We start from the raw sequence: 15706 nt of genomic DNA, 5'->3' as shown, positions 1-15706 counted from the left end.
GTTTCGAGACTCTCCGTCCTAACTAAGCACCTGGAAGGGGTCAGATGCTGGCCTGACACCTACTGGCCTTGGAGAACCATCCGCAGCAGCAGAGGACGCGGCTCGGAGCGACCCTCGGAGGCTGCGCCGCCCTTCCGCTGGGCGCCACACCTGTTGGCACGGTGCTCTCCTCCGGAGATGCCTCCCCACCGACTCACACCTGGCGGCGGCGCAGCCCGAGGGGACGGGCGTGGACTCCACGCCTGACTTTAACCACGGGGACCAGGGGAGGTTCCTTCGCCTTGGGTTCCCAAGAACCTCCAAAAAAAAAAAAAAAAAAAAAAAAAAAAAAAAAGCTCGGTGCACCGGTTACCTCACTTCCGATGAGATGAATGACTCCCCCGCTGGGTGCGATGGGTGCGAGAGGAGCGAGCGGGCTGGCTACCCGGGGCTAGGGCTGACGCGTTCGATTCCCGCGGCGGATTGCTAGACCTCCTGTAGCATCAAGGGAGGAGGGTCTGGAGGTCCCCGGCTGGCGCGGGCGGGAAAGGTGAAGGTGGCCGGTGCAAGCTGGGGAAAGCCTGACAACTTTCCCCGAGTTGCGAGCCGGGGCAGGAGACGCGGGTGCAGCGTGGGGCTGCGCTGGGGGCTCGGGCTGGAGGGGTGACGGCGAGGGTGCAGCGAGCGAGTCCTCCCAGACGCGCGCCGGGGACACTTGGGAACCACAATCAGCCGACCTCCCCGCCCCCCCCCCCACTTGGGTGTGCTACCGGGTGGGAGCCCTCGCAGCGAGTCCCCCAGGATGCCCGAGCTGCACCCTGCTCTCAGCCGGTCCCCTCCAACTAGGTTGCGGGGAGCCGGTCAGCGCTCCAATGACCTCATCGCCCCAACTTCCCCGCCCCTCTCAAACCTGGAAGGCACAGTCCCCCTCCGGCCGGCCGGGGTCGGGGATCCGGAGCCGCGGTCGCGGAGAGGCCCCGGGCCTCCCCCGGAGGGAGGGACCGGCGCTCCAGCCGGGTGCACCGAAGGGTTAAGGGCGCCGGCCGGCAGCCGCGCCGTGCGCTCGCCGTGCTCTGTGCGGCTCGCCGGGCCGCCTGCCAGAGGGTGCCCCCCCACCCCCCCGAAGTCGGATCCTTGAGCTGCGGCGGCGGCAGCCAACTGCTCCATATTTGGCTTCTATTACACATTTACATACTGGAGCGAGCAAGCGAGCGCGAGAGAGAGCGCGAGGGAGGGAGGGCGGGCGGAGGGAGGAGGGAGGGGAGGGGGGGAGGAGGAGGAGGAGGAGGAGGAGGAGGAGGAGGAGGAGGAGAGAGCAGAGTATACCGCAGACATCATTTCTACTACAGTGGCGGAGCCGTACAGGACCTGTTTCACTGCAGGGGGATCCAAAACAAGCCCTGTGGAGCCGCAGCTAGAGCCACAGCAGCCGCAGGACACTGTTTCTCTCCCTCTGTCCCCCTTCCCCACGCAACCCCAGATCCATTTACACTTTACAGTAAGTGGCTATTTTTTTTTCCTCCTCTGATTCTTTCTCTCCCCCCTCCCCCATCCGCCTCTCCCCCCCTCCGGTTTAGATTAAAATCACCCCCCCTCACCCCTCTCCTCCGAGAGGGCCAAAGAACACCCAGCATACAGCACCCCCCTCCCCCCAGCCTCAATGGGCTGCACGGAAAACAGCTGGAAGAGGAGAGAAGGAAACGGACGCGTTGTGGTGTGTGTGTGTGTGTGTGTGTGTGTGTAGAGTGTGTGTGAGTGTGTGTACATACAGCGGTGCCGGGCTCCAGCCTCCCGGCTCGGGACCCCACTCTGGACGCTGGAGCGGCGGGCGAGGGGAGCAAGCCAGAGGCTGGTGGGCGGCCGCCAGGAGAGGGGGCGCGCCCGGGCTGGGGGGCGCGGGTGGGGAGAGCGGCGGCGCCCCGCTCCGGCTGCTGCTGGTCCGGCGCTGGGGAGCGCAGGGAGCCGGGTCCTCCTCCCTCCTGGTGGCGCAGGGGGGAGGTGGCAGCGGCTGAGGGTCGCGCTGCCCTCTCCGCTCCTCTACAGTCCCCCTCCCTGGAAGGGGCGGTGAACGCTGCTGGGGGCTCGAGGGAGGGCTGGGCTTCCCCGCCCGGGGGGAGGGGGGAGGTGGTCGCCCAGCTCGGCGGAGAGGCGACCCCGAGCCTGGGGTCTCCCCGCCCGGGGCCAGCCTTTCCGGGGCCGGGAGGGGACCGTGCGCGCGGCTGGGGGGCGCAGAGAGGTGGCGGCGCCGGGGGGCAGGGGCGCGCGGGCCGGCGCGGCGCAGCTGGAGCGGCGGCGGCGGGGACGGGCCCTGGCTGCAGCCGCCACCGCCGCCCTGTTGGTGCGGCCGCTTCCTGATCCAGAGCAGCCGCCGCCGCCGCCGGAGCCGCGGGAGCCGGGGGAGCCGGGAGCCCGCGAGCGCCCCGGCCCGGCCCGGCGTCCCCAGCGCGGAGGAGCTGCGGGCGCTGCCCTGCGCCGGGACCGCTCGGCTGCGCGGCGGCGGGGAGGGTGAATGAAGACGGGAGGAGGGGAAGGAGGAGGCGGCGGCGGCGGCGGCGCTGCGGGGATTGGGATGCGCCCCGGAGCCCCGCGGCTCGCTCACTCGGGGCCCGAGACGCCGCCGCCGCCGCCGCCTCCTCCTACGTGGTGGCCGCGGAGCGCGCAGGCCGGTCCCGCAGGGGGGCAGGGAAGGGGCCGGACCGGCGGAGCAGGAGGTGAGGCGGGGTCGGGGAGGAGGGAGTGAGCGCGTGTGAGTGTGCGAGTGTGGAAGTGCCCGCGCGTGAGTGTGTGTCCCCGGGCCCGGAGGGGGCCGACACCGTCGCGTTGGGGAGGGGGGGTCCCCGCGGGGTCCCTTGGCTGCCTGCAGCGCTGCGACCTCTCTCTAGCCACCTCCTTCAACTCCGTAGCTTGCGCGCTTTCATTTTATTTCAGACCACGTAGCGCGCTGACTGGGAGCGGTGAAACAATTCAGGTTTTCGAGGGAGATCGAGCAAGGACCTTAGTGGTGGGGGGTGGAAGGAGGGTGGTGATCTAGACTCTGCCAGGAAAAAAAAATCAGGGTTCTAAGACGGTGGGGTTTAGTCCGATCCCTTGGGTGTCCTGTTTTGTTTTGCTTTCTTGCTGTATAATCCTACAGATAAGAGGGTAATATAAATACTTAGGAAGGTTGGGAAATTGCTGAAGAGTAGTAAGGGCGAAAAAAAAAAAAAAAGCCAGTCGGAAGCTGGTTATATAATGCGCTATGTGGCTAACAAGAAAGGCAAGCTATTTTTATTTTGTTTACCGTATGTTGTGCAGTAGGAACTCCTCCAAACTGTTTCTGGCCCTGAAGAGATTTCTTAGCTTCTCGGAGAGAGCCACAGGATACAATTAGTGAGATTAGAAGACCCCACACCACCTACAGAATAAAAAGTAATGCCTGAAGAGTTCTCACCTCGCACCCTGCCAGGCATGCGGGGAAATGTGTGCATGCAATACGTTTCCCTGGTAGTCTCGTCTCGGTGACATTCCTGTTTTATAATGCAAGCTCTTCTTAATATTTAAACATCGTCGCTATAGATCGTAGGCAACAAGGTAGTTACACGCTGATTATTTTTAGGCACAGCTGGTTACTTTTGCAAGGGTGTTTGCTTAAACCCTTTCTGTTTGGCTTTTTGAAGAGCCCTCCGTTCCTAGAAGCCCTGCTTATGCCCAGCCTCTAGTTTATTGATGGTGGGTGGGTAGCTAAGATAGTTTGATAGCCAAGGGATTTTATTTTTATTTTTATTTTATTTTATTTTTGAATGAGGCTTATACCAGCGGAAGCTAGAGGTAGCCACCAGAAAGAAGAAAAACATGCACAGGAACTCTTGGAAAGGGATTGCACCACAACAGCTTAGCTGTGGCGTTTAATCTCCTCTGATTGTCCTCTGACTGGCCCTGCATCAGTCAATATTTTAGCAGCTTTGCAAATAAATGGGCTTGAATGCCACCTTCCACATAAAGCTGAGGCTGCAAAGCCTCCGCCTGTCTGCCTCCCTCATCATACAGATATTGTCAGCGGTGTTAGTTTTCTGTACACTTACTCCAGCCCTGATCACTCATGTAATTAGATCAGGCTGCCATGGCAACAGACAGTGTTCCTCGGCCCATTCAGGTGGGTTTCCTGAACTACTCCGAGGGTTTTATGCACAGTATTTGAGCTGCCCAAACCGGAGGGGAGAGAATTCACTGTTTCAATTGCGTCTTCTTTCAGTCATTTGAACAGTAGACACTGAATGAGGCTTCTAGCTACTCAGCTTTTCTAAAAGAAACCAACACGCTCTTCCTACTGGGTACAATATGTAAATGCATCTCCCAGACAGTGAAAGGAGCCTGACAATCTTACTGGTGTTGATTGTGAGCAGATCAACAAGTATTTGATACTTGCTAGCGACCTTTCAGAGCTGACTAAAGCCACGTTTCTTTTGCAGCCTGGAGCCTTTGGCCTTGCAGGCACTTAACTCTTTCAAGTGTGAGAGAGGAGCTCACCCGTGCTGCAGAATTGAAATTGCTGACAGTGCTGGCTCGCTTTCTAGATTGTTTACTGAAAGGAGATGACTTATTTGGAAAGTCCAACCCTACCGTCACATTCTAAAACTTCACAGCCTGCATTATAAAAACTGGTGCTGACAGCAGGCAGCCATCCTGAATGGTGTCTTCCTTAACTTGGATCTGTCGCTCCTGATAAAAAAAAAAAAAAAAAAATATATATATATATATATATATATATATGCAGCTAAGTTAGAGACCATACAAGCCAGTATAATGCATAGAGCTTTGCACAGTAAACAGTTTGCACTGTACTTTAGGATATAATTTAATGAACATCTAGAGAGCTGCAGTCCAGTGTTTGTATTTGGGCACCACCTTAAGCCTACTAAGGCCAGAAAGATAATATTATGACAGAAAAGGAAACAGAAAAGTAGCTTTAATCGCTGGAGCCCAGCACTCTTCATACCATCCAAACGAAGGGGAATGTTTTCAGAACTTTGAGTTTGTCATGATTTAGTTGTGACTCTACCAGTCAGTTTATAGTTTTAAGGCCAAGTAGCTAAATTCGTTCAAAGAGAAGAGAGAAAGACATACAGAGATCACCATCCTCCCCCAACACACACACACACACACACATCTCCTCCTGTCCAGGGCCAAGACTGAGACAGTTGTTCAATTCTCCTCACAGCGTCTTTGGGAGTTTCCTCTGGTTACAAGTTTATGTGGTGGGTAACATTATTCTGCCCTGGTCCAATGAAGCATCACTGTGATCAAAATGAGCCATTATTTCTGCAAGGTAAATTCATATGAAGCCAGGATCTAAATGAGAGGACAGAAGTTTGAAGTTTTACACATGCCTTGGAGGGCCTTGAGTCTATTTTGTAACAGACAGAGAACAGCTTTACTCGCATTTAAATGTGTGCATGGATTTTTCAGTGTGCAAATGAAACTTCACTAAAATAAATACAAGAAGTGTGTGCTTGATTGAGAACTGGAAAAAGCATTGCCCTCCCCCTTCCCATTTCGTTTTAAGAGGGTTTGGCAAGTAATGGTATTTTGTTGGAAATAGCATTGAGAGGCTTCAGGCCTCTCGGTTGCTTTTAAGAGAAAGATTAAAGAAAAAGCTCTTGAGCCATCAGATTACATATCAAATAGCTGAAGATGGTCAAAAGTTTCCACTGTCCAGAGTCCCAGGAATGGCCAGTGTGAAGAGATTACTAAAATGTTAGTCAACACTGCTAAGGCTCCCAGGTTTTGCCGTTAAGAGTTCAAGGCTTCGCATTCCTTTTGTATAATGTGACTTTGTTTTCTCTCTCATGCTGAAATGTCAAGTGGCTTTTACTCCCTTACTTACCTTGCAGGGCAGCTTCTACTAATAGGCTGTAGCAGTTCGCTCTGTTTCCTATTAGAGGTTAGTCAATAAATGTACTTCACTAACTGCCCCCCAGCTCCTGTAAGCAGTTGAGTGTAGGAGTGAATGTTAATTTCTTTGAACTGTAGTCATCTGAAGACTCCGAAAAAGCTTAAATACTTGCATATGAAAAGAGCCTTCCCATGAGACAGTCTGTCACTTTTAGGGGGTTGGAATCGTCTGACTTACAGGCTTTGTATTTTCAGAGAAGCACAGGAGTCTGAATGATTGGCTTCTGGGAGAGTTAGGCTTGTGCAACTTAATTGCTTCAAAGAACAGATTTCGATCCTGTTGGTCGTATTTCCAACCTGAGGACAGAGGCAGGCCCTTCTTATTTTGTTAAATGTTTGTTAAAAACATCAAATTGTGGAAATGGCAGTGGAAGCTGCAATTTCTGCCCAAGGACTAACATATAGTTTTTCTTTTGTTTGTTGTTTAAGATTTAGATTTCTGAGTCAGCAGTAATACTATTTTAGTTGCGTTTAATTTAGTTTAGTAGAATAAATTTACTCATTCCAATTTTCTGTGAGCAGTAACATGATGATGCGCATATAAGATGCTAGCTTTACATAATTGAAAAAATATTGGCTGAAAGAGTTGTAATTGGATTGAGGTTTTTTTTTTTTTTAAATAAATACTTAAAATTACAGAAGAAGAGAAATGCTTTGTGGTTATTTAGCCTTATTTGTGGAAACAGCATTTTTATTTTTGTTTCCTAATTTTATTTATATGTATTTTTTTTAACTTTATCAGTGTAATGGCATATTTTATAACCTTATAAACCAGAACCCTTCAGGATGACTTACTATAAATGCTTATACTGCTTGTTGCTACCATCCCACACAAACTAAAACAGGCTTCGAACTGTAATAGACAAAGCGACTCACATTCTCTTTTGTTTGGCTTATTTGATGTTAGCAGGCGTGTTTCATTGATTTTTCTCCTGTAACTCTTAATGGGTACCGTTTGTGGGGTAATGAAAATGCAATGATAATTGCCATCATGTAAACAAACAAACAAACAAAAAAGGTATCCTACTTGAAAATTCCCTTTCAGAAAACTCAGGGTGTCCTAAGACCTGGGGTATTCGCCGGATGGCAGGCTTCCTTCAGTCTCCTCCTGCTTCCAGGGAAGTGCCCTTTAAATGTGACAGGTTTAGCGAGACTTATTTATCAAGTATTTTTAGTGGTGATTACAGCTGCCAACCTGTAAGCATGCGTGCTTCTTACAGAAGGAGAAGGCGTTTTCTAGCCACTGTGTATGGCCACCTTTCTCTCTTTGTGCCCTTTGCCCTGGTCCTGACTCCCGTGCTATCTCTTGGTCGTTTTATACCATCATGTTTTTAGGTATTTGGGCTGTCTTGTTTGGTAATCTTTCACCATTAATAGTATTATGTTTCTCTGCTTTGTGCTTTTGAAATATTAAAGATTCTGATTTTGTGTATCATTGTATACGATATTCCATAGTTATTGTCTTGCTTATCATTTGCGTGTTTTTACAGTGAGTTTATTTGGCTTTACCTTTGTTCTCATGTTTTTTGTTTTTTTCCCCCCTTTTGATGGGATACAGCAGGTAAATAACTCTTTATTACTCTGGCTAGGGAGGCAGGACAAATGCTTTCTGAAAGAAGGAGGTATGCCAGTGCTGGAGTAAATTAATATTTTACTGCATTTGCATCATATTCGACTGTTCTGTGCTCTTAGCAGAATGGGAGGAGACTGTAATTTGGACTCTATCAAGCCTTATCTGCCGGGCGATGTGTAAACAGGGCCCTGTGTACACACAAATCCATATACAAGCAAACCCAAGTCCCCGGTACTTGCAACTTCTGGGAAAGTGATTATTAAGTATTTTGAAGCTTCCTTTGAAATGTTACCAGATAAAAATCAAGACTTCCGTTGCCCTTAAAAATAAATGCTGTGTTAAGATGAAATAGAATTTTGTGAACTTCTGATGAACTCGGCCACTGTTTGTAACTCCACAGCATTCTTGGTGGAAATACAGTGCCTTATTTTCTTTTTGTGAGGACATTATAGTCCACTTAGCTTTTTCCTCTGCACACAGATTACACACAGGGAAACCAAAGACTGTTAAAAACTACTTCTTTTGCAGAGCAGACCCAGGCACGTAATAGATACTTAAATAAATTGGTGGTGAATGGATTCGTTAGAAGGAAGAATACTTTGGCTACTATTCATTACTTTGCAAAGTGCTGGAAAGAAATAGAAGTTATTTTCCTCTCCAGCTGGGCTGTGCTCTTAAAAATAGAGAGTGTGTATGGTTGAAAATAATTATGACTACTGAGATGAGTTGCCATGTACCCAAGCATAATTGGCTTCCTTACCTGTTTACAGATTACTCACATTGGAGATCATATTCATAGTTCCAGAATAGTTTCTTTCTGACACCCAATATAATTCTGTGCCTTCTCCTTCCTACTGTTACCTGGCGTGAGCTTAGGAAACCCAAACTAAATTTAAAATCAGCCTAAACACATATGCAGCACGGCTCCAGTGATCTGACTGAAAACCAGTTCAGCATTCACTTAGTTGAGGGATATTTTTTTTTTTTTTAAATCCTAACTGCATGGCTGATTATTTTGGTGAAATCTAGTTAATTGGATATTATTAGCACTTATGTAAATAATTTTAACTAACGGCTAAGGTTAAAAAAAGTATGCTAGCAGATCAAGGCCTCTGCTTCTGTTTCTGTACATACATCTTTAATTTCCAAAATTATCTCACAGGCACCATGAGCCATAAAGATTCATTCATTTCTTCATTCATTTATCTATTCACACATTCATCATATGGTGGGTAACTCTGATTGACTATTGGGGCAAAATGAAAGTTAATACAGTGTCTGCTCAGTAATTAAATTATTTCGAATTTAGGAATAGGCATGTACCTCAGTTGGTAAGAGTGCTTTTCTACCATGCCCAAAGCTATAAGTGCAATGCTCCCACATTGCATAAACTGGGCGTGGTGACACATGCTTGTATTCCCAGCACTTGGGAGTTGAAGGCAGGAAGATCTGAAATTCAAAGTCATCCTCAGCTACATAGCAAATTTGAGATCAGCCTGGGCTACATGAGCCCTTTTTTCAAAATGCAATCTATTTTCTTCCTGTATTTGATTTTTCCACTCACCTTTGGACTAGTATGTTAATAACTGTCTACCATGATTTTCTTTCCAGTTACATGTAGATAGATAACATATTTTAGATTAAAATTAGGCTTTTGGCCTAATTGCTATTGAGTCCATGCCCATTTCTACCTGATGCTATTTCTGATAACTGGCTTCTGTTTACTTATTGGATGCTTGGGTAAAATGACGCTGGCCATCTCAAACATGGAGACCAGTGTTTTCGTTTGACTGAAGGGATGGCCTAGATTTCATGTGTTGGCCACCCTGAGCTCTGTGGAATAAAACCAGACTTGTCCTGAGCTGATTGCTATCTGTGTAACTCTTCTATAACAAAATCCAAAATTTGATGTTCTTAAGACTTGTATTCCAGTGCCTGTGTCTTAAGGTAGACCTCTTTTTAAAGCAGCTTATTCTTCTTTTTTGTCTCTCTGTTTTGTTTGGGTCTTTCATCTTGGATTTCTTCTGCACTTCCTGGACCACTATAGAAGCATCCTGCATCCTGCAACAGGTCACCAGGGCAGTCTCTCCAAGCTGCAGATCTGTCTGTCATCTGTGTCCAACCGCCTCTTCCTCCATCCCCTCGGCAGGGAAGAGTATCACATTCAGGTGAGAGTTTTACGATGTCTTCTGTTTTCCATCTGAGGGTAAAATCTGACTTGGAATGGTTGCTCACTAGCCTTGTGCTCTGTTATGGGAAATGGCCCAGGTGTGTCCATGTGCGTGTCTGTGTGTGTGTGTGTGTTTTAGACTTGAATGGCAGCATCTATGGTTGTGGTCTACTTGGTTCATGAAGAAATCTGCATTAAATTTGTGATGATCTATGGTTGCTGCCTAGGGCTTGTGCCTGATCATTTCACTTGTCACTTTTCCTTAATTCAGTTGAGAACATGAAGCTGCCAGCTCCCCGGAGTCTCGGTTCTTACAGCTTAGGCTCCTACTGTCGTATGATACATTTACAGAGAAACAGGGAACTGTTTGTTGGGTCAGTGGCAACCAGGAGTTGTTAAATCTTGAGTTTCTTTGTGTCTGTTTGAATTTTACAACTTCCTGATTTCCTCACATACAGTAAATTTTTCTGGCTGAGAGAATCGTGAAACAGTGTGTAAGCAGGGAGTGCTGACTCAGAGTTCTCTGTTGAAGAGCAGACCAGAGGCCACTGCCCTTCTGTGAAATCTGGAGAAAATGGAATTCAGCTAGAATGTGAGGCTGGAAGGGCTTGGGGACACTGGTGTACCCAACCAGGCAGGGTTGTAAAATAGAAAATAGAGGGTGGATTTCCAGCTGCCTTGCGAGCAGCTCTGCTTGAAGCGATGAAGCCAGGCAACACGAGAAGTTCCAAAGGCTGGCTGGGTAACAGACTCTAAGGACTTTCAAACAGAATTTGGGGCTCCACCCTAGTCCTCCTGAATCAGAATGTTCCCCGCTGGTCTCCTGGAATGAATGAAGGACATGTTTCTGGAACTTTCCTTTCTTGGTAAAAAGCAGAAGGCAGTCTTACTAAACCACATACCCCAAATCGAGGCCTTCAAAATTCACTCATGAAGAGGTAGATCCCAGCATTACCGAAAGTGTTCATTTAAAAAAATGGCCCAGTGGTGAGAAGCATGACGGTTCACATCTGCAGTCACAGCACTTGGTAGGGTGAGCTGAGAAAGGATTGCGCAGTTTGCATCGAGTTCTGGAATAGCCAGGGACACAGCCCAAGACCCTGTCTCAAAAAGCCAAACAAGATGAAACTCCCAAGCAAACTCACCAGATTTCTGTGTTTACATCTCAGAAGCCAGTTTCCTTTAAGCCAAGCACGAACACCATGGCCGCTGACACTAGCTAGAATGTCTGGACTTCAAGTCTGAAGATGCTACTCCGATCATGCACATTCTGTTTGGATCCTGTTTGTGCCTCAGTTTCCTCATAGATGATGGGAACAAAAGAGTGCTACTGTGAAGATGAAATAAAAATGTATGTGTGTGGCTTTTGGCCTGCTCACATAAGCTATCACTGTTAGCACACAGCTTATCTCTAGACAGGATGATTGTAATGGTCTTGTTTTTCCATGGCTGCTCCTGGACCATACATGACTAGGAACAAGTAAATATACCTAGACCTTGGTCTTTGGACCAACCCTGTAGGCCATTGTGGCTCTACAAAGCCAATAAGTGCTCTATTTCTTTTTCTGAATTTTAAATCCTGAAGTTATGTTAAGTCTTCCTGTGATAGAATACATTTTTTTTTTTTTTGCAATGCAGCAAGATAAACTGATGGATAGCATGCCTAAATGGAATCATTTGCAGTTTGAATAAAAATTAAAAAAAAAGGAAAAAGGCCTGATTAAGAGTTATGTCTAAGCCTTAGAAAGAGTAGCTAGAAGTCTGGGACTGTAGCTCAATGGAAGAGCATTTACCTAGCATGTGTGAAGCCTTGGGTTCAATTCCCAAGACAGAAAGAAAGGAAAGAATCTAAGAGACCTCTGTGGGGAAAAGCAGCAGATGGAGAGAGTTACCACACCACAGCATTGCTTTTGAATTTTGCATTATGCAAATAGGTTCTTTATATTTTATTGGCTGTGGATTTGAAAACACTGACTCCCTCTAAGTCAGTGTTTCTCAACCTGTGGGTTACGACCCCCTTTAGGGGTCGAATGACCTTTTCCACAGGGGTCACCTAAGACCATCAGAAAACACAGATGTTTACACTGTGATTCTCAACATAGCAACATTGCAGTTACGAAGTAGCAATGAAACAGTTTTATGGTTTGGGGTCACCACAGCATGAGGAACAGCCTTAAAGGGTCACAGCTTTAGGAAGGCTGAGAGGCGCTGCTGTAGAGAGGAGAATGCCCTCTAGTTGCTGCAAGGGGAAGCCTCCTAAGGTCTGCAGGTGTCTGCCAGTGGGCAGGCTGGGGTGTCTTCCTGTTGCTTTCCCTCTTGAGATGCAGGGGTTTCTCGCGTCGCAGACAAGTCTAACTGTCATGCGGACACTCACGGCCTCAGTGACAAAATAGTGCAGTGTCACCTTGAACATTAGGCCGTTGATATTTTCGGTGATTGCATCGGAAAGAAGCGTCTATGCATTATCTAAACATTTTGCATACATAATGGCCTCATTATGGTCCTCACAGCTGATGGCTCCATGTGGGCAGGGAGAGAGTATCATGCTGTACTCTGGCATTTTCGAGTTACTCTGTTAAATGAAAGTCTGGGTTATTATTTCTGGCTCTTGTTGTTTTATAAATATGATACAGCTAAGCAAGTTATGACCTAACTTATTCACAGCTACTATCTATGTAAAGAAGTGATTCATTCATATATTCGTTGTGTATTTTTTTTTAACTACTTCATGGTGCTGTGGACATGAAAGTGAGTAAGAGCTACCGGAGATTATCCATTCTTCGTGACCAGGCAAGGGAAAGAAGGAATGCGCTGAAGTAGCTAACAAAGCTGAAAGGGTTGGGTTGTACTTACTGGGGGGTACATTCTGACCCGGAAGGAATTCAGATAGGTGGTGGGAGTTCAGGAAAGACTGTGAGGAGGAGGATCATGTGATTTGCTCTTTGAAGGCTGGATTGCACTTCTGTGGGAAGAGATGGAGAGAGGCAGAGCAAAGTCTTGCAAGTGGCCGGGACGACAAGCAGATGCTTGCTTGTATGCCGTATGTAGGCTGGGCAGCTATGGCTGAAGGGGGGGGGCTTGTGAGTTTCAGAAGTCAGGGAGACTGGTGGGGGTATGGGAAACACTGAGAAGTCAGTCCAGAGAGCAGTTTGAAGCATCGCTGATATAAATAAAAAAGGTTTTGGAACTTGGTCTTCCGGTCTTGGGCCTGGCGAAAGGGTGTTCACACAAAAGCCATGACTGATGCTAAGGATGCGGGAGCTGGTGTTGGATGCATAGGGGAGAAGGTGAGAGGCAGTGAGGGGGTGGTGTAGCGCAGCCTTTGTTTGCCAGTTTCTCACAAGCAGGGGTGGCAGGAGGGACTGGCATGGTACAGCAGTGAAGAGTAGAGTGGGGGGCTCTGTTAGAGCTTTGGGACCCCAGGAATCCTGTGTTCAACTCAGTGCCATGAAATCTTGTTGCAACAGTTATTCCTTTATAAAATCGGAACCGGAGCTAATTTTAGCTAGCTCTAATATGCGTGTGTATGAAAAAACGAATGCTGCTTTTGACACTCAGCCCATGCAGCGTCTCTTTTCACAAATGCTGCTTTTACTTTCCTCTGAGCAGCTTTTTTTTTAAGACTTTCGATGGTGCCCTGTACCTATTAGCAACAATTCCAGCATTTCTTTGATCTTTCCTACCGTTGATTGATTCTTCTCAGGTGACAGGCGTGAATCTCATTGTATCATCCACTTAACAACTTAGCCATTGTTCATTTGTGGCAATTCAGTTACTGTACTTAGGATAAACCATATTAGTGAGGGTGCGCTTCATAACGTTTGAGGATTTTCCAGAGCTTTTCTGTAGGGTCTTTTAAATGCGAGGAAAAAAAAAATATATATATATATAAAGAGATAGACAGACATGAATTTTATGTATGAAAATCCTAAGATTGCCAGATACAGTAACAAATTAGCTTCCCAATTAATACCCTGTAGAAGATGATAAAGAAATCTAGAACTGAGCTGAACATGATTGTGCATTCCTGTAGTCCTAGCACTTAGGAGCCGGAAGCGGGCAGATCAGGAGTTCAAGGCCAGCCTCAGATACACAGTAAGTTTGAGCAAGCTTGGGCTACTTAAGATTCTATTGCAAATACATAGATATTATTGTTAATCTGTGGTTCTGGGGAAAAGTTAGTCTAAGAGTCCATGGAACTCAGTGCCGGGATGGGTGGAAGTTATCTTTGTGTGGATGAGCAGTCTGTTTACATGAAATTTCGGGGAAGCCTGAGGGTTGTTTAATGCCTTTCTTTGGTTTTGCTTTTGTTTGAGTTGTTTACACGCATTGTCGGTATTGCCCTCAAGTGGCTAGGAAAGAACAAACACGTTAAATACAAAAACAACAGTGTGAAAAGCAAGAAGTTCTGCGCGTGTCTCTGGGTGTGTTCAGGTGCACACGTATGTAGTTGTCAGCCCTGGATGTCCTTCCTCGGGTGCCGTCCATGTTGGTCATGGAGACAGGGCCTCTCTCTCGTCAGTGAGGCTAGCCGGTCAGCAAGCCCCAGGAATCTTTCTGTTGCCGCCTCCCAGTGTTGGGATTGCAAGGGTGTGCCACCACACCTGGCTTTTTCACCCGGGATTCCGGGGAGTCAAGCTGAGGTCCTCACACTTGCAGCTGAGCGCTTTACTAATGGAACTGTCCCCTCAGCCTGCCTGGAAGCCTTTCATGAGCATCCAGAATGCAAGATGAGACCTTAACAGGAAAACAGGGATAGGTAGTTTAGCGTCGCTGTTTTTTTGAACATGAAGCCATTCAATCTCTATTGCACTCTTACCTGCCAGACACCCTTGTTCTAACCGTGCTGTGGGTGTAGAAGCTTGTGGCATGACAGAGGGTAAGTGACTTGCCCGCTTTTGCCAGGAGTTAAGTGATCTCAGCTCGGACTGGTAACTACAGCTCTGAACCATGCTCAAGCCCCGAGCCCTTGCTGTATGGAGAAGGTTACAGTTAGACACAGAAGACAAAGACTGCCAAGAAAGATAAATGAGCTGTAGCTCAGACACAGCAAATGCTCGGAAACTAAGACCAGGGGACCACTGTGAGACCACCAGCTTCCCATTTCCATGCCTGGCCCTCTGCGTGGAGATGCCCTCGAGCGCCCAATTCAGGCTGTCTGTGAAGGGTTTCTTCCTTTACTTCCCCACTCGGCCCTGAGATGCCTACGCGCTTTCGATAATCATTAATTGAAAAAAACGATGACCGTGGCACTGTGCTTATCTTCTCTAGGGAATTGGCTCAAGTTGGCTCCAGATGTTGTCCCAGGGAGCTGCTGAACTTTTGCCTCCCGAGAGCCTCACGGGGTCACTGCTCAGCTTGCACGACTTGGCAGATAGGAGGAGCGATTTATCTCTCCAGTGCAATAGGTGGTGGGGTGTCGCTCGGGGCACACTCTGAGGACAAAGACGTGCGGCCAGGGACTGTCAGTTGTAGCTGGGTGCCTACACGTGTAGCAGGGTTCACGGACCTTCACGCTATCGCCTTTCCGAGCCTGGCCTGTGCTCTCCTTCCCTGGACCAGCCGGCCAATCTTCGCTAGTTTGTGTCCAGGTGATGTCCAGGTAGGCAGCCTGATTGGCTTTTGGATATTGGGTGAAATTTGCCACGCGTTTCTTTTTCCTCCAGCGGCAGTGCCTTTCCCTTTACAAACACGCAGGGTAAGAAGGGCCCTGAGATAGACCACCGTTGAGCTTGGCTGGTGGCTCCAGCTTCCATCACAGCTGTAACTGTGCACCGAGCGTTTTTATTTGCCGATCACTAGGCTCTGAGTCTGACATATGACTAGCTGGGAAGCTCCTCCCCAGAACAGTTGTATGTCATCTGCTTCAGACGACTAATTGCTTGGCAAATCCCCTTCGGTAATTTCCTCTTTATTTGCTCATGAGTTGCTTAACAGTGATGGGCTTGTGGGGTAGACGGTGGAGTTAACTGTGAGCTCCAGAAACACCAGCACGGAGGGCCCCGGGGGACATGCTTTGCGAATTCTGTTTGGCTTTCCTGAAGAAACACTGA

General features: G+C 48.0%; 2 protein-coding genes across 7 annotated transcripts in view; one reads left to right on the top strand and one right to left on the bottom strand.

Moving 5' to 3' along the window:
* Window positions 1-353: 353 nt before the first annotated feature.
* LOC132649311 (skin secretory protein xP2-like) lies at window positions 354-1289 on the bottom strand. Of its 2 annotated transcripts, none has more exons than XM_060372979.1 (2): window positions 890-1270; window positions 354-474 (listed from the first exon to the last, which is right to left on the bottom strand). In XM_060372979.1, exons 1-2 carry the CDS (start codon window positions 1144-1146, stop codon window positions 354-356), a joined length of 378 nt encoding a protein of 125 aa, XP_060228962.1. In that variant the 5' UTR covers window positions 1147-1270. The 2 variants fall into 2 exon arrangements, 1 of the variants encoding a protein (XP_060228962.1); XR_009587743.1 differs by having other exon boundaries at window positions 387-511; window positions 890-1289.
* A 7-nt stretch (window positions 1290-1296) lies between these two features.
* The window catches only part of Atxn1 (ataxin 1), a 399758-nt gene continuing 385348 nt past the window's right edge, over window positions 1297-15706 (top strand). For 2 of the 5 annotated variants that reach the window (XM_060372972.1, XM_060372974.1), the window contains exons 1-2: window positions 1297-1477; window positions 9531-9651. The gene's annotated coding sequence lies outside the window, so the exon portion shown is untranslated. Of the gene's footprint in view, window positions 1478-1651; window positions 1832-2557; window positions 2691-9530; window positions 9652-14365; window positions 15256-15706 lie in introns of those variants that run through there. The other 3 variants (XM_060372975.1, XM_060372973.1, XM_060372976.1) reach the window with 3 other exon arrangements.

Source organism: Meriones unguiculatus, chromosome 19 (genome assembly GCF_030254825.1).
Source record: "Meriones unguiculatus strain TT.TT164.6M chromosome 19, Bangor_MerUng_6.1, whole genome shotgun sequence".
In the NCBI taxonomy this organism is placed as follows: domain Eukaryota; kingdom Metazoa; phylum Chordata; class Mammalia; order Rodentia; family Muridae; genus Meriones; species Meriones unguiculatus.
This window is presented reverse-complemented; position numbering and strand designations above follow the sequence as displayed.

Coding starts and splice junctions, on each gene's coding strand:
- LOC132649311 (XM_060372979.1), bottom strand. CDS start 1,146: ATGGAGCAGTTGGCTGCCGCCGCCGCAGCTCAAGGATCCGACTTCGGG. Junction 475..889: donor AGGGGGACTGTGCCTTCCAG/GTTTGAGAGGGG, acceptor TTGATGCTACAG/GAGGTCTAGCAATCCGCCGC.